We start from the raw sequence: 18248 nt of genomic DNA, 5'->3' as shown, positions 1-18248 counted from the left end.
ACTGGATCAAGTAAGAGTTCCTTCTGAAGGAAGGCACAAGGCTCCAGGGAAAGAACTTTAAGGGCAGGCATGAACACTGTTTAGGCTTCTGCTACAGTCAACTGAATAGAGATGGGTATTTCTAGAGGCAGTAAGATATGTGTTTAAAATAGGATCTGAGGCTTCCGCACCTGAAATTACACAAATGTTTATCTCACCCACTATTTACCTGTCAAACTGAATATACTGCTGGGCTAAGGATGGTGCATCTCACTGAAATGTGGTAGCAATAAAGTTTTGAGCTTAATCTCTCTGCTTTTTCCTACAGTCAAACAAGAACATCATTCTCAAGCATTTATTTGAATAAGGAAAGAAGCATATTAAGGAGGCATTCCTGGCTCAAACCATCTACACTGGGCTGCCTGGATAGCTCCCAAACTAAGCTCTGCATTCAAGACAGTGGAAACATGAGCAAGGTGAATCCCAGACAATGCACAGCATCACAAGCATACATTTAGATTTAGCTGAGCAGATACTGAATGTTTTGATTTCACTTACATAACTCTAATTGTACAAATAATCCAATTTTGACTATTTTAAGTACTAACAGTGTTAATTTAATTTGACCTTTACATTGGAAGGAGCTGCTGGCACATCTAGAAGTCCAGAGGATGAGTCTATACGCATCTGGAACAAAATCAAGCAGAAAGTCTGCAGAAAATAGAAGACAACTGAGTGTATGGAATGGCCGGGGCTGGCAGCCACAGAGTCATGCCCATCAGTTATTGTTAGAACAAACCTTGTGCTTCTCCCATTCAGTCCAATTGCAGTGACCTCACCTGGTCAGATTACTCCTTTACAATGGTGAAGTCAGTCACGTTTTAGTCAGACTTCTGTACTTAGGGAATACTGAGTTGTAAATGATTTCAAGCACAGCTCCATCAAACAGAAGCAATAGCCAACAGGCAGTTTTAGTAGCAGTAATTCGGATCATGGCTCCACCTGCCATTCCTGTATGCACACCTGAGCTGGTTTGTGTAATGCCAGCCAGCAACACAGCCTTGTCCACTCACTTGCAGATGCACTACCCTTTTTGGGTAGGTATTGCAGCCTTGTATGAATATCGAGCTGCTGCAGTTGTCACGATCAGTGCTTTCCAACAACTTTCAGTGCAGAGGAATGTTTCAGACTGCAACACAAAAGCATTCTAATAGGCAGATACCCCTTGTTGACTATCTACTCCCAGCAACCAGTACATGCTGGGCTGATTTCCTGGACCTTCCTGAGGCAATTGCCAGTTGCATACCTACCTGATACAAGGCCTTAATGGCAACAGGATGTTTCTCTGCTCCTGTTTCCACCTGCACTATTTCACCCCAACCCAAAACACTTGAATTAATGCATCTCAACTGAGGAAATGTTTTTTTAAATACTCATTTGAATTTAAATAATTCTATTTGACTTAATTAACTTGCCTATTGCCTATGTAAAGTAGAGCAGCTTTAATTACCTTCCTTTCACAGAGAAAGTGAGACTCGCTAACATTCAGTAACTGCCTTCTGCAGTCATTTATATCTCAGTAAAACATTACTAAGGTGATCTCTTAGAATTCTACTTCTGGGGTGCGCTGTCTTTGCTTAAGACAAAAGAAAAAGAGGAGTGAACCGGGATCTTACATCTTATGATCTTATAATAATGTTATATCTTATAACCACTGAAGAGGTCAGTACAACGATGCACTCTTGCACAACGCATCTTAGGAACTATTTGCAGACTTCATAATCAATTGATGTTTTGCTTCCTGACCTCAAGATTCCAGGTTACCCGTAAGTGCTTGTGCTGCACGTACCCTGAAGGAACTTGTTTGGTGCGATCTCCTCACACTGAGAACCTGCCTCCCAGTAACACCTCCCCAATAAAGCTGTATTGGAGCTTAAAAACTCTGTTTTATTAGTCAGAAGGGTTTGCTAAGGATTTGCTGTCAGCCTGGACTTCCCCAGGAAGTTGATGCATTGCTGCTCTTCAGCCCTTCACATTAAATATTAGCCAACAGTACAGATTGCTGGTCTGTTACTTCTGTCCAAGACTCATATCCAAAATAAGATCTGAATTAGCACGTCTCTAACCATGCCTTGAATGGCAAAAGTGGGCACACAGTAAATAAATATAAATTCAAAAAAATGTTATGTACTTTAAACATTTTTTGTACATTAAACAGAAGTCACATTTTCTGTTTTAAAGGTGTCTCTGTTCAACTACATGTGCAACATTAAAGTACGACAAAGACAGAGCTTAGTTTTCCATTTGAGAATAAAGGTGCTTGGAAACATGCCTACACAATCCCACCCATTGCTTCTCCACTAATTCAAGGTGGTTTTCCCATAAGCATATCTGGTTTTCCATGTCCAACTGCAATTTGCATAAACTCTTCCCAGAAAAGAAACAGTTGCCTAATCTGCATTAATGGCTATTTTGGCAACAACAGATGATGGAGAAATCCTTGATTCTGTCTAGCATAAGAGGCATTTACATCAATAAGCATCTCGGCACAAGTTTATTTAAATGCAGTCTGCTCAGCATGCTTGCAGAATATAGCTGGTCTTGGTATCCCAAGTATAATCAAGGTGTACCCAATGAGATTTACTTCTTTTGAAAGAGATAGACGTGAACAATGCCCTGATATCCAAAGATGCTATTCTAAAAGGACAGAATATCTGTTCTTGCTGCTAGTTCCTCTCCTTCTGCAGCTCTGTTTTTGTTCCAATCCTAACACCACACATCAGCTGAGCCATCTAAGTCCTGTCTATCTAGCAGCAGAATTAGCAGACACATAAGTTCAGCAGCCATGCTGACAATAAGAGGTACAACATAATTTGCACAACCTTAATATACAACCAGAAAAGACAGGCACTCAGGCATTACAAAGCCTACCCTATATCCAGATGGGTTGCTTAACTGTCCACAACCTCCATTTTTTCAGCAGTAACATGGAGATAATAAACCTGCCATGTTTGACAGCAAGGCTATGAAGCTTCATTAATTTAAATGATGAGAAAGCCTACTGAGCTCCATATAGAAAAAGTGTTATTTAAGGTTTTTATTCCAAAGGAGCAACAAAAAAAGATTCCATTTCTGGTATTGTCTACATCAATTTGCATACAACTGTCCAGCTCCCCAAGAGGTGCACTCTTCCTTTTTCTGCTAAGGACTTCTGTGTGTTACATAAGAAAAACATTAACAGAAAGATGTCTCAACCAGTGAAGATCTTATGATCATTGGATTTTTAATAGCATTTTTAAATTACACAGATTACTGTTCTTTACCTAAGTTACATGTGAAGTATTTCAACCAATAAAGAGAGAGAAGACTGCATTCTAATCACTTATGCTCTCATAGTTGCTGAATTAGAATGGTTCTTAACTCTGTTTTCATGGACATAGAAACAGAAACTAATGGAACGCATTACTTTCATTTGTCTCACTGTAACTACCAGCCTAAAGTTGGTGTTGCTAGATTGCAGCTAATCTATACTGTTCTTTATTTAAATTTCATCTATTCAAAAATAAAATCATGAAAAGAAACAAAAGAGATGCTGCAACCTTAAGTAATACAGGCTGGAGCAGAATCCAGATGTCCTCTTTTAGCTTTTCAGAGAACTCCAAGGTGCAGTAGCTTCCCCTCAGAGCTTCCATATACTGCTGTCTAATTCAGTGATGCTTTCCTTGGTTACAAATGCTGAGACACAGAACATCATACGTCTGAATAAGCATAACCATGACTGCCTTTTTACCCTAGGCTGCGGTCACTGTTCAATTAATGGAGGTCAAATGTAACCTACTGAGTACAGATCTGACTAAGAAACTGACAGGAACAACAGACATCTTCTCCCCCCTCCTGTGATCCCCACCGGATTGGAGGAAAACTTAAATGCTACAGCTGGTTCTGAAAGCCTAGGACTGGAAAAAGTAATCAGCCAGAGCACTAAGATTCTTCTCCCATCTTATGGGGTATGTCACGTAAGAGTCTGAGCAGCAGCAGGCTGCATGGTGCTTCATGTGCCATAGCCAGGTATGCAGTGCAGAGAGCAATGAAGAACAACTGAAGTAATTCAGACAGCCCACAACAATTGTCTAAGGCGAAACATGAGGGTCTCCACACCCTGAACAGGTGAGGATCTGAAAGATTTGACAGTAGAAAGCCACCGCAAGCCTGCTCCAACTTATGTCACAAGTTCTGTAGTGAACATCTTATGCACAGCGTCTGGAGTCTCACATAAACACTTTTTATATGAAGCACTCTACCATCTTTAAAAAGCTTCACACCTTCTGCAAGTCAGCAGCGCTGGGACCACAGTGACCCTCTGCATCACAATGGCAGGCTCACAAAGTACCCCAGCCCTGCAGGCATGTGAGCCCAGGCTGAACCGGGCCATGCACAGCCTCATCCAGTGGGCAGCAACTTTCTCTTGTGCACCTTTTAAAATATAAAGTTGTTTAGTCTAAATTAGGTACAAAATCTTTCTAATAACCTCCTTCCTGATGTGCTACACTTCCTTTCTCCAGAATCAGAATTGCCACTTACAAACAACAGTAGGAACCAAACTATTTGTTAATCACTTTCCACAGCTAGCAAAAAGACTTGCTATTATCTCAGCCTCTATTATCTATACTGCTTGCTGCCTAAGAGCATAAAATAATATCTCCTAATACTAATATTTTGCTTGTCCGGGCAAACTATCTTTTATGAGTCAGCACATTTGCAAAATGAAATGAAGAGAAAACCACTTGAAGTACCTTGCCATGTAGTTTGTGGACATCATATCTTATCTGAGCAAACTCACGGAGTCCAAAAGATCCCCCAACAATGTAGAGCTGAAAAACAACACAATGAAAGCGTGTGTTAGGACCGTCACAGAAAAAAGAATCATAGAACCACCAAGATTGGAAAAGATCTCCAAGATCATCCAGTCCAACCATCACCAATATTTCCTGCTGAACCACGTCCCTCGGTACAACAACTAAACATTTAGATGTTGTGAAGAACACTCCACATACTGACACAGAAACACAGAGAGCAAAGTTTTGTGGTCTGGCAGCTGGATATATCACAGAGCTACAGCTTCAAAAGGTTGGTAAGAAAATCCTTTGAGAGGCCTACCACAAATGGGACAGCCCCGTATTTGTAGCTCAAGGCATTAATGCTGTTCTTCTGGATAGATACTGATTCATCTATACATACAACAGAAAAGGAAGTATTAATATCAAGGAAAAAATAATGCTTTCTTTATGTATGAATATTCTGGTAAGAACAAGTAACAGGAAACAGAAAATAAAAGCATTCAAAATAGTTTAAAAGAGCCTGAAAATTATTTAAGATTTATTCAGCCGTATCTGGTATGTCAGCTGATGATATGCTATCTTCACACCATATGCTGAAAGTCTCAAGGAACAGACAGTAAATGAATCTTAATATGGTTGACATCTCAGCAAAAAAAAAATCCATTAGCTGATATTCTTTAAGTTCTAATGAGAATTATGTTAATTAACATCTTATGTGTTAATTTAACAAATGTCATGTCCTAAAGAAAGAAATCAGCAGTACTACAGTCAAGTTTATAGTTACAAACAGCGCTTTATGGTTGTGATGTCAGAGTGGCTGTGGTGGAGCCAAAGCAGATGCACTGGTGTATAGCAGGTTCAGCGAGGGAGAAAGCAGAAATCCTTGCAGCATCACTTCAAAATTAGCCTGTCTGACAACAAAATTGCATGAAGTATATTGTTATGAGATGTAATATGAACAAAGGCACGTTCAACTATAAAGCAAATGTTTGGGGGCTTTTTTAGCTTAGATCATCTAAAACTCTGTAAAGTAGCTAGTGGAAGTGAGGCAGACAGCTGCTGCATGAAATAAATCATGTGCTGCTCTCATTTGGCCTCACCACACTGTTTCACTTGTTTGACAGCAGCCATCTATTATACATTAATTTCATGTTTGCAGCTATACACATGATAAAGAAGTTGATACACACACACTTCTCTTCCTTAAGACAAGTTTTGGCCTGAAACTGTAACCTTATTCACAACATCTTTATGCTGCTCCTGGGGCAAAAAACTTGCATTTCAGTTTCCTTTTGCTTTTCATACAGCATAAGCAGAACAGCCAGCCTGGTAAGCTGGACACATTGCTTAGAGTCATTATCAATACGAATGCCTTACACTTCCAGTACTGTGATGGTCAGTTTCTCTTCCTCCAGATCTTCTCCAACCTTGGTGATTCTATGATTCTATGCCACAGCAGCTCTTAAGTTAATTATATATATATTTAACTGCATTCAAAAGTCAGTAAAAGAAGCAATGACAGTACAGGAAGGTATCAATGAGTTTGTGCAACTGTAATAGCATTAAAGGTAACAAAGTACCTGGAGACAGACAATGTGTTGAGTGAAGTACTGGCCTTGGCTTAAGTATTGCTGTTCTCTTTTGTACTATGAGGGAAGATGTCCTCACCTTGTTCATATAATTGTATTTAAAGGGAACAGTACAGACATACAAACAATGATAGATCTAGATTTAGCAGGCAAAATAATCAGAAGTGGGGTAAGACATTACAAATTTCAGCAATGTTCTTAGCTTGTTGGCTTTGCATACTCCGTAACTCTCACTCACGTTTCTAGTTTTTCAATTTATAAAATGGAGATAATCTCTACGTTCCTTGCAAGATAAAAAAGCATTACAACGAATTAAATTGCTCAGTGTAAGTCAAGGGCAAAGCAAAGTCCAGTATGTTCCAACAAATGCCAGACAGGCCCAGACAAAAGAGACGCAGGGGAAATCCTAGCAGAAGCTATTCAGGATACCATATAAATAGAACAATCAGGTTGGCAACATTTTCATGAGGTCAGATGCAACTTGACGCTCCACTTAAAGTGAAAACTGGGAAGGCAACTCCAAACAAAAAGAAAATTAAGTACATTTTCCTCCATCCTGATCTAATAATCATATGCTTAAATCATAAAATGTAAATGCATGAGCAACTGAAGATTACCCAAGTCGGAAAGTTGAGATATAACGGCATTCTGCAACAGAACCGTTAGTTTTACATGCTTCAGATACTGAGCACAAACTTTATTATGGAGTGAACACAACCTGCTTAATTACTTGAATGCATTCAGCAGAGTGATGAAATGCTGTGCTTTCTCCTTTCCTCCCAAAGTTTAGCTTAGGATGTAAAACCAGGAAACACACTGGTGAAGCAGCACTCAGCACCCGTTAGGGTGAGCAGCTCAGCAGCAGAGTGAGCTCAACCTCCCATCAAAGAACTCGTGCTGGATCATTTCTTTATGTTTCAGTGAGTACACAAAAAAAAAAAAAAACAACAAAAACAACCCTACAACGTTGTAATGCAATTATGCATGCATGGAAGACTTGCGTGTTGCAAAACAAAATGAAAGATAGGATGTGACATAAGAGCACCATCTGTCACATACACTCAGCAGCCTCAATAAATGTCTTATGTAAAAAAATGACATAGAACTCTCTTTAATTCTTTTTAAAAATCTATTTGTTCACTTCTGCGTTGGGAAGTATGTTATGCAATTAGTTATAGATGGCATCAGGCTGATCATTTGAACTGTGTGTTAGGATGGATAACACTTGTGTTTGTCACCAACCACAGCGAGACGATGTTCACTGAGGACTCATAACAGCACAAGAATATAGTTAAGAGCAGATCCCTACTTTTTTGGAGCCATTTTCAGTCTCTTGGGCTAAAACAATAACAGGAAACAATTTCTCCAGCAGCAGCGATTGGTGGTGTTATAAGCATCCCTGTTGCTAGAGAGACTCATCCCTGTTACAGCAGTGACTGTGACAGGCAGATCACGAAGGTACATTACATTTGTTGCAGAGCCCTACATGAAACCACACTAATTAGTGCTGGCAACCCATATTACGGTGTAAAGAAAGCAGGAAAATGTTATGATAAATATTGCTGGTGAAGGAATGTGATAATTTTCAGCCTCTTCTTCAGGACTGCTGCTGCAAAACCCTCCAACTACTCATTGTGAGCTTCAAAACTAGAGCAGCTATGAATGATTTTTATTTTAGTTTGCAGTGATCACAGTCAAAAGGGTTTTGGGGTTTCCTTTCTAAAGAACTGTCATGTATGCAGTGTAGGGCTGGTGAAAGACAGCAATTTGGCAGTCCAGGGGACTGAAGTCTCCCATTTGTTTCCTAAATAAAGCAGCATTTTGCACTGCCAAGAAAATCAGCCGAGCCTCAAGCGCCCTCCTCTGCCAGCTCCCACTCAAAGGAGTTGCTTGCCAGTGCTGCGCAGGCTGCTGAGAGAGAACCGGAGCAGAATCCTCTCTGAAACTGACTGAGATTTCACCCTGCTCCCAGTGGGAGCAGAACCAGGTCTGCCTTTCTTCTTGTCCGCAACCACTCTCAGCCCAGATCAGGGGAAAAACAAAAATACAAATCTCTTAATTTGATTCAAGAGCACAATCAAGTAAGGGAGCGCTCCGACTTACTGCGTACATTAGAGCTTACAAACTGCACCACATCCAGAAACAGATTAAACACGCCAATAGATGGCTGCATCCTCACCTGGGGCAGCACCTGGCACACAGCAGAGGCAGTCACAACCAGCTGGTAACGCAGCCCTGTGCAGTGCTACGCAACCTGGAACTCCAGGCAGAGTACTGCACTTGGACAAGCACTGCCTTAACCAGCTCAAGGTAGAGTATGTTCAAAGCAGTCAGTCTGACAGTTGCAAATACGAGTGGCTACAGGCCACAGTACACCAAAACAGTCCACACACTTAGACTTACAGTCGTATGATTTGGAAGGGCTCCTTAAAGGCCATCCAGCCCAACTCCCCTGCAATGAACAGGGACACCCACAGTGAAATCAGGCTGCTCAGAGCCCATCCAGCCTGACCTTGAGTCTCCAGGGATGGGGCATCCACTGCCTCTCCGGACAACCTGTGCCAATGCTTCACCACCTTTACTGCAATAAACTTCTTCCTCATATCCAATCTAAATCTCCCTCTTTTAGTTTGAAACTGTTTCCCCTAATATTACCACAGCAGTCCCTGCTAAAGAGTCTGACCCCTTATTTCTTACAGCCCCCCTTTGGATACTGAAAGGCTGCTCTCAGGTCTCCCTGGAGCATTCTCTTTTCCAAGCTGTATAGCCCCAACTCTCTCAGCCTGTCACTTGCAATGCTACTATTCTGTGTCTTAGGAAGAAAAAAACCAAACACATTTGTTTATTAAAATGTCCATTTCATAACAGGTTGGAAAGCATGGCAAACACATTAAGTAGAAACCAACCTAAGAACAATGCAGAAGAGACAGCAAGCCATATGTTCCTCAGTGTGAGCAATTAGCAAAAAAGGGCATTTTCAGCCACAGCCCTGTCACTTTGCATTACACACATTGATGGCTTGGGCTGCTCAGATGACCCAGGAACTTCACTCAGCAGCTGCAGCTGTCTGAAAACCAGGTTTGCCATAGTGGCTAAGCTGCAGCTGCTGGGTACCACCTTCTCTTTCTCCAGAAGCTCCTAAAAGCCAAGATTTGGATTCCTTCTTGAAATTACCAGTCTGGGCACTCACGGGTTCAAAAAGTAGAACGGAGCACCTACTTGTTTGTCTAATACTTATCTGGAAGATACTCCTCAAATATTAAGAATCAAAAAGAAAAGTTGAAGGCACTGATCCAAAGGTGAGCTCAGAAACAGATGAGCTGACAGTTTTGCATATGTCACATCTCATTGTAAAACTCCACAAGTAATGGATGTTAATGAAAATCCTGCCAATTCCCCAAGCCTGCATTCCCCCACCACCACCTTGAGTGATGCCAACAATGTTAACAATAGCACTGACATATCTAGAAGTAAAAAAAAAAATGTTAATTGCAGCAATCCTTTTTCATACACTATCAAAAGTGAATTTAATAACAGTTTTTACAGAGAGAGCAAGAGCCACAGCTTCCAGTTGAGCTGGAATTCAGCAGTGAAAGAAACTCATCCACAGACAGAAATTCATATCCTGATGGGTGGGAATGTGGGTTTTTGGAGCAGGTCGATAAGGCTGGGAAGCCAGCGGTTCATTGCGTGGCCTGAGACACTGCTGGGCTTCTCTGTGGGTCTCCTGGGAGATGAACACATGGTCACAGCATTACCCAATGCTGTCTTGCTCCTCTGATGCCTGGGATGAAGTGTCTATCAAAGACAACCTGCACTGCTCAAGGCAGCAATGTAGATGGCAATGTAGGACAGTCTGTGCACATGGACACTGGTGGAAATACATTTTAGGAAAACATTTATTCATAGAAAAAAAAGATCTTTCACAGTTCTAGGCTGCCCTCATCTTCTCTTTTGGCAACACTGCACACAGTAGTTGAAACACTGAAGATCCAGAGAGAGGAAGAGACCTACAAGGAAAGCACTTGTGAACACGCAGTCATTACATGACGAGGGAAAAAAGAAGAAAGCAAAAGAAAAGGAAAGATGTGGAAATCCTCATCTACAGATATGAAGGATTTTGCAATGCTCTACAAGCTTGAAATCTGAAATAGCACATGTATAGAGCAATATGCTTAAACAGGTGTAAAACAGAAATCCCCAAACGAGCACAGACTGCGCGTCCTGCCTGTGAAGACACTGAGAAATTCATATTGATAAGCTGACAGGAGAACTGGAACCACAGCTGCATGTGGCTTCTGCAACTTACAGGATATGAAAGACCCTCGTTTGGAATCAGCCAAAGGCTGAATTACAAACACAAGATTTGGAAAGTGTCCTGAGCATGCAATTTAATGATTTTTACCATGTTTTTTAAAGTAGTGATGAAGCTCTCCTGGAATAAAACCAAGTACCCTGAAAATGCTTGTGTATGGTAGGCTTCATGTGATAAGGAGACATTTTACATTATGATAGGAAAGAGATGCCAATGCAGCTGGCAAAGACACTTAAGCCACCACAGCACAGCCCTCCACCCTAACAGTGAACTTCAGAGCTACATCATGCAGTCAGCCTGGCACCAACACAGCTGTCACCACCTCCACTTCAGCCCTCAGGCTGCCTGGCCAGCAGCACACAAGCTGGAAAAAGTGTGCCCAAACACTGCAACTGACACATCTTCCTGGCAAAACTGTTGTCAGTTTAAGGTTTTAAGGATCAGCCAAGAAAATCCCTTTCAGACAAAAATATTCTAACAACTCCCAAATGAACACAGGGGAAATAAAAGGATCAAGAAGATAATTTACACTAAAAAGGAAGAAATATTTTTAATATATATTTGTGCATGTATGCTCGTAGCAAGAGCCTAACCTACCACTGAGTTACCATCTCTTTAACCTTGGAGTATTTTTAAAGAGTGCTACAGAGGCTTTTTATTCAAGTGCAGTGCAAGGAGGCAAGACATGAGATTCATTTCAATAATAATAATTACAATAAAAAAAATATAGCGCTGATGAGGTCCGGTATTACTGAAGAATAAACTTCTGTCTAGTGAAAAAATGTACAGCACGCAAGCTTCTAACAGGACCTTGTATGTCAGTATTATCACCAAATTCAGCAGAACTTGAAGGTCACAAAGGCACACTTTTGCAGTTCTGGACACACATTCAGTGCCACTGGTGCTGCAGTTGATCTTTTAGCAAAACTGTGTTCAGCTCCTGAGGTGCTTTCAGAGTTCAATGTTCAGCTGGGGAGCTGCCATGAGCCACATGAATTGTCCTTTTCCTTCCTCGTTAGGTAGTCTTTGGGCAGCAGCATGATGACATTCACAGGGGACAATAATTTTAAGGCAGGGGAGACGTGAAACCCCAGAAAGAAAGAAAGCAGAGTGTTCCTCTGCTTAACACTGACTCCAGAGGAAGAATCTCTGAAGTAAAGAAAGGGGAATGAAATTCTGGAGTGCAAAGTCAAAAACAAATTAATTAATTAAAAAAAAAAAAAAAAGACAACAACAACAAAAAAAACAGTCACCCCAAAACTTCTGCTATAGACTGAGGAGAAATCGTGCAAAAGCATCAGAAATGCTGAAGGGCTGCCATGGTCTGGGACCCACAGCCGTGCTGGCAGCTGCTTCTTTAATCCCTTCCTAAAGAGTACCACGAACTTCCCATCCTAAGGAAGAGTCCCTTCTCCCTCAGCAGCCGATCCGACGTGTGTGGACTTCAGCGCTTCTTTCACAAGCCACAAAAGCATCGCCACCCACAACGTATCAACAGCCGTGCAGAACTTCTCAGGACAAGCTGACCGGGTGCCTGCAGTAACCCCAGCAGCACAACGCCTGCTGCATCTTTTACGTGCCGGGCCTTCCCGAGTTTACAGGAGCTGCTAAACTCGCCCCGCTGAGGGCTCGGAGGAGTCCATCTCTTCACCCTGCATCTTTCTGTCTCTCAGAACGACGTTTCCCTTTTTCCCCACAGTATTATGACCTGCGTGCACCTTGCAGGACCCGCCAAGGCCCCTTGTCCTTTTAGAAGACCGGTCGCTCGCAAGCTTTATGGCACTTTTTCGACCCCACAAGAGAACAGCACATCCGCGCCGTGCTTCCCGCAACGCCTCATCACGCCCCCAGCTGCGCCGCCCCACCGAATCGGACTCGTTCGTTACCGGAAAGCTGCGGCCACGGCATCCATAACGTATCCGCACAGCGCCTTTCCCCGCCCCGCCGCACCTCCCGTGCCTTAACCCTCTCTCTGACCGCCCCGCTCACCAGCAGCGGCACGCCGAAGGTCATCGTGCGGCCCCGCCACAGCTTGCGGAGCCGCTCCATGAGGCTCCACCGTCCGCCCGCTGCTGCCGCTTCCGGCGCCGGGCCGCCCGCCACACCGCTCCCTCCGCCGGCGCAGCCCACACACGGCGTTCCGCTGCGCTCCGCGAGGCCGGCACGCCGCTGAGGCCGGCTCGTAGGGCAGGCCAGCTGTTGCCTAGCGTCGTATAAATGTACTGCGTCGTTATATTAAGGCATCACGCTCACGAGTGGCGGTTCGCTCCGTATTCCAGCAAAGCAGAGTTGCTGCGGTGTGGCTGTCGTGGTGAGATCAAAGTGTCCTCCGCAAAACTGCAGCGATCCTCACCTGCCCTGACATACAGTTAGTGCTCTCTGAATGCATACAGGGAAAAGAACAGGGACTTTGCCTTCATGAGAGACAGCTTTGAAGCCACAGGAATGAGAAAGCAAGAAATTATTACGCAGTGGAACAGGTTGCCCAAGGAGGTTGTGGATGCTCCATCCCTGCAGGCATTCAAGGCCAGGCTGGATGTGGCTCTGGGCAGCCTGGTCTGCTGGTTGGCAACCATGCATGTAGCAGGGGGGTTGAAACCACATGATCATTGTGGCCCTTTTCAACCCAGGCCATTCTGTGATTCTGTGAAAAGACTTTGTGTCTAAACTGAGATCAGGGACATTTAGAGAAAGCAAGAGGCACTGAGGGATCAGGAGCTTCTACAGCTGGGACACCCCAGCAGGGCAGGACCAGAGCAGCAGGAATCAGTGCCATTCAGGGACGATAAAGCACTGAGATCACTGCTGCAAAGAAACACACGGCATCTGCCCTCCCCAGGGCAGCATGTAGGCTTTGTTAATATTCACTTGGTGGATAACTGCTGCGTTGCCAGCTGAATTTTCACTTACAACAAAAGACAGTCAGCTCAGTGCTGGCAAGGTACACCTGTAGCCCCCAGTAGCTTCTGTAGAGGAACAGACATCCTTCCAGAGGGTTTCCTTCATGATTTTGACCTTTTTGTCAAAGCTCATTGATTAAGGCAGTCCCCAAAGTCTGGTCATTAGCTACATCTTTCATTTTGTTTCCTAAGGAAGTGACAGCCACCAGAACACTGTCAGTTTTCCCACATTGTTATCCCTTATCCTAATCACATTGCACCCCAGAAACTTGTATATCCTTTCAAAACAAAGCTGGCTGCACAGATAAACTCCTCCAAGATTTAGAACCATTCGTTATTTATTCCAGGTAGCAAATGAATGAGTTCTACCATTCAGTCAAATACCTGAATTCCAGAAATGCCAACTTTCATATGGGAGCTAAGAGAAGAGAACAGTCCTGTGCCCATCTCTGTGCTGTACTGAGGGTGGGATGAATCTCCCAAAACCACGACAGCTGCCATTACAGACATAGAAGTGCTGAGAAGAGAGGTTATTGCTTACCTCATTCCTCTCACTTTAACTTTCCTTAGAAACAGTTTGACATGTAACACCAGCATTATGCTAACATCGCCTTTGGTGTTACTTTCTCACCTGTTGCTATTAGCTCTCTGTTAGAGAAATAATCCACAGCTGCTGATGCCCACGTGCAGAGTCAGCACCCTCATGTTCCAAATTCTAAAAGGGCCCAACAAGTCTTGGGTTAAAGGGTTGTGTTGGTTTCACTGAGTGCTCTGGTCAAGAGTTATAAGCTGTTCTTTTGTTTCCACTGATAACTACTGGTATCTGAAATTTTCCTATGATGTTACAATCCAGAAGAGTAAGAGAAAGCAAATATGAAACTAAATGCAAATGCTATATAATTACATGATAATAACAATAATTTTATGTTCAGAAGGATAAGATTTGCTTAAATCAAACATGCTGTGCCAGAGATAAGCAGTAAATTAGACTTTAAAAATGTTTTCACTTTTAATAATCTAAAATGCTGTTAAATTACAGAGATAAAGCTATTATCAATATATATTTTATTTCCACAGTGTCCCTTTGTTCTTGTCATTGTTCAATCACCTTGAACAGAGAGGAGTGAGGAGAAACCTTTTTGAAGAGTGGAATATATTCTCATTTTGACTTACAACAGAGGTTGCATGCCTCCTTGTTATGACCCCTACATAAAAGACTGACAAACATAAAAGTAGATAAACATCTAGTTTTTATGACAACAACAGTTCACCCCAAGTGTTACTCCCAATACTACAAGCACTTATCCACATCCCCAAGAAGGCTGAGTGCAGCTTTCTTGTCTGTTACAACACAGCCAGTTAGATATTTTATCTTCTGGAATACTGTGAAGGTTTTACTTGTGAAATGTGCCACTGGAGCCGTAGTTCTCTCCTAAATGTATAATGATGTTCTATCTGGAGCTCAGGTGCAGAATAGTAACCTGAGGGTGCTGGTAGGCTGGCTTTTGTCAGATCAGGAATCCCTGGTCTATGCAAAAGCTCTGGGAAAGCCTTTTCTTACTCACCTCCAGAGAAGGACCTACAAAGTGATTTTAAAATTCACTGCACGTACTGTGCTGCTGGCTATTGGCAGGCACCCTGGGAACTTCAGACGAATGGAACTTGCATTGCTGGTTTAGGCTACAGTGACCATGACTGCAGGTGAAAAGAGCACACAACAGTACATTGTGTAATGTTTCTGGGCAGCAGAATGGAAAACAGGATGGAAATCTTATTAAACATCCTGGAACAAGCCAGGGTAATCAAGACTGGTGCTGGATTGGATATCAGGAGCTGTAGAACTGCTCACAATGCAGTACTGACTGTGAGTAGCCAAGGTTTATAAGGAGTATAACTTTAGTTCAGTACAGAACTTGCAGCAATTTGTTCAGAAGATGAAAATGGAAGGTGCGTTGTAAAATGCTCATTGTCCAAACACACATTTTTCTCCTTTTTCACTGGAGGTATGCACATGTAACAAAACATGAAGCACTGTCTGTGCAGACATGATGTGCATCATAGCCAAGACCTTCAGCACTGAGAGCATGCACTTCTATATACCTGAGCTAAAGAAACAGCTGGTTGGATTTACCATGCTCTTGGTCTTTCTTCAAGAGTAAAAGGAAACAACATCTCTGAAGGACTTACAGTTCTTTCTGGATGGAGGGGAAAGTCCTGACTTGATAGCAGCTGTTAAGAACAGCGTTTCTAAAGTTGCAACCTCCTGTCATCACCAGACCTGTTCTTTTTTATTCTCCTTTGTGTGGTCAAGAGGAGCTAGAAGGGGGAGAGAGGCTTGGGTTTCCCTTTGATGCTCTCCTGCATCTTCTGAAACCTTGGTGAGGTAATTGAGTAGAAGGGTTGGTATACCTCTCCTTTTCTCCCTCCTCAGCTTTCTTGTCAGCCATCAGAATGAACAGAAACACCCAGATTCATATAAAGAACCTGCCTGGAGAGACCAACAAGCCAGCTCTGCCCATTTTTCATGCCAGTGAAATAGTGCACACAACAGAAGGCACCATGGTGGCCCATGCATGGGAAGGGTCACCCATGCTTTCTTGATGTGGCCCTAGGTTTCCCCCTCCACCTCCAGAAAGGGAGGAGGAGGAAACAGGTTCATCACTTATTTTTTACCTTCTTGGGTTGGCTCTGCAATGGTCTGGGGAAGGGTGGCTCAGGAGACATGTTTTATGTTTATGGGTGCAGAAGAAAAAGCTGAAAGAAGTACTGATCTTCCCAGTAGATTTCTTCCCCTTATCTTACTGCTCCAGAGGGCCATTTCCCTCAAAAACAGCCAGCAAATGTCAGGTACGTTTGCCAGCCTGGGGAAAAAAAAAGGTAACCAGGAACACTGCCTAGAAGTAGGGGATCTGAGAGGGGTTTGTGCCAAAAAGCACCAACATGGACAACAGTCATCTCTGCACCTACTTAGTAGCTGCCTCTAAGCAGTAGCTTTTTTTTTTTAATCCCGAAGAAAAGCCATAGTAACACATTCATTTTCTGGGTTCTCTTTGTTATTATTTTCAAGAGCAGGGCAGTCAGTCGAGCTCTTAAATTTGAATAATGAAAACTGGTAGTTGTAAGAACATCAGCACCTTTCAATTCCTTCACATGAATTAGAAACCTGATAATTACAAAAGGGATGTGGCTGAGTGGAGCTTGTTGCTGGTCTAAGAGATGAGAAGGTTGAGTTCTGGCTCTGCCTGCCTCACTGGGTGCAAGCAGGAAATTCGCCATGTGGCAATCCAAGCCAAAATACAGAGGAGGCTGCTGGGATCAAGTGGGTGGGGGAAGAGATAAAAAGACAAAACTGTCCTAGTGGAGGGACATCACAGTATGGTGCTCCCTGCTCCTACATGAGCTCTCATGTCTGAGAGAGCAGCATTCTCCATGGATCAAGGAGCATGGGGATCCTGGGAGGAGAATCCAGCAGAGTTGCCACATTCCTCAGCTCAGTGTTGGAGTTCACAATCATTTTGCCAAGTAACTGTAGTAGCAGCCTTTTGAATAGGGTCTGAAGCTTCTCCTCCTCAGTAGTAGGGGTCTTCCCTCCCCTGCTTTGTCAGATGAAAAAAGAGATAAGAGGGGAGAAACCATGGTGTGCGAAAGGGTGACTGAGGAAGAAACAGCACAAGAAAGAGGAGAATGTTACTAGAGGCCATAGTGGGCACAGCTCAGACCCTGGTATGTCTACAGGTTCGTGAGGTGCCTGAGGCTGAGGGAGTGGCAGAGGTGGAGGGAGACTCCTCGTCTGTTGTGTCCCCATGCTCCTCCTTGTGCAAGCCAAGGCTGATGTGGCTCTGCAGGGCTGCTGGGGTCAGCCACTCCTTGGGGAGGCAGCTCTGGAGGAAAGGGATGCAGGAGCTGAAGTAGGCCAGGCGGTTCACCCAGCGGGGGATCTCCTTCCCACACAGGATCTGTGGAGCAAACAAGAAAAGAACACAGTTAATAGTACCAAAAGGCATCTGTAGTGGCAATATTATTTCCATCTGCACCATCATCTCAGCAGGGTGAATTCCCCGTTGCTCTGATGAGAGCTGTTTGAATGCAGGGAGCATCTTCTACAGCTAAAAACAGCTCTAAATGCAAATGACTGCACACAGTGACTTCTCAACATGCTCACAGAGCTCTGCCAGCCATAGCCCTTATCAGCATCAGAGCGGTGACTGGGGAAAACAGCTCATGGCCCTCAACATCTTCGGCTCAAAATTTTTGCAAAAAGATTTAGGCTGTTACTGGGCAGACCTTGAGGAGTCAAGAAGCTGAGCCCAATGAGGCAGATTGGAGACATCTAAGAAGTTGTTCTTTCTGCTCACTTTTCATCCTCATGCTGACACACCAAGTCAGTCAAGCCATGGTATCTACTCTTTTTCCTATTGTCAAATTACCCTTTAATTTCTCTGTGTGGTATTTCCTGAAAGTGGGGAAAAGAGGAACAAACATAACTCTCACAATTGTTTTCTCTTAGCAGACACAGAAGAGGCACCAGGAGCTAATCAGCCTCAAGGAGCTGTCTGTGGTAAATTTACTGCCAGTGCAGCCAGTCCCACAACAGCATTCCAGAGCCTAAAGTCTGTGGCAGGTACAA

At 43.3% G+C, this 18248-nt stretch overlaps 2 protein-coding genes across 2 annotated transcripts in view; both read right to left on the bottom strand.

Moving 5' to 3' along the window:
- LOC128085799 (cytochrome c oxidase assembly protein COX16 homolog, mitochondrial) overlaps nt 1–12877 on the bottom strand; it is a 37051-nt gene extending 24174 nt beyond the window's left edge. Inside the window, exons 1-2 of the mRNA XM_052693672.1 lie at nt 12711–12877; nt 4773–4850 (exon numbers count right to left, since the gene is read on the bottom strand). Of these exons, the coding sequence (XP_052549632.1) occupies nt 4773–4850; nt 12711–12770 (138 nt within the window). The 5' untranslated portion in view covers nt 12771–12877. The remainder of the gene's footprint in view (nt 1–4772; nt 4851–12710) is intronic.
- A 1064-nt stretch (nt 12878–13941) lies between these two features.
- Nucleotides 13942–18248, bottom strand: part of LOC128085797 (deubiquitinase DESI2-like) — a 56038-nt gene continuing 51731 nt past the window's right edge. The window contains exon 5 of the mRNA XM_052693670.1: nt 13942–17577. Coding sequence (XP_052549630.1) covers nt 17335–17577 — 243 coding nt within the window. The 3' untranslated portion in view covers nt 13942–17334. The remainder of the gene's footprint in view (nt 17578–18248) is intronic.

The sequence above is a fragment of the Tympanuchus pallidicinctus genome, unplaced genomic scaffold (genome assembly GCF_026119805.1).
Source record: "Tympanuchus pallidicinctus isolate F22 unplaced genomic scaffold, pur_lepc_1.0 scaffold3, whole genome shotgun sequence".
Lineage (NCBI taxonomy): Eukaryota > Metazoa > Chordata > Aves > Galliformes > Phasianidae > Tympanuchus > Tympanuchus pallidicinctus.
Note: the sequence above shows the minus strand (reverse complement) of the source record. Positions and strands in the feature narration are given on the sequence as shown.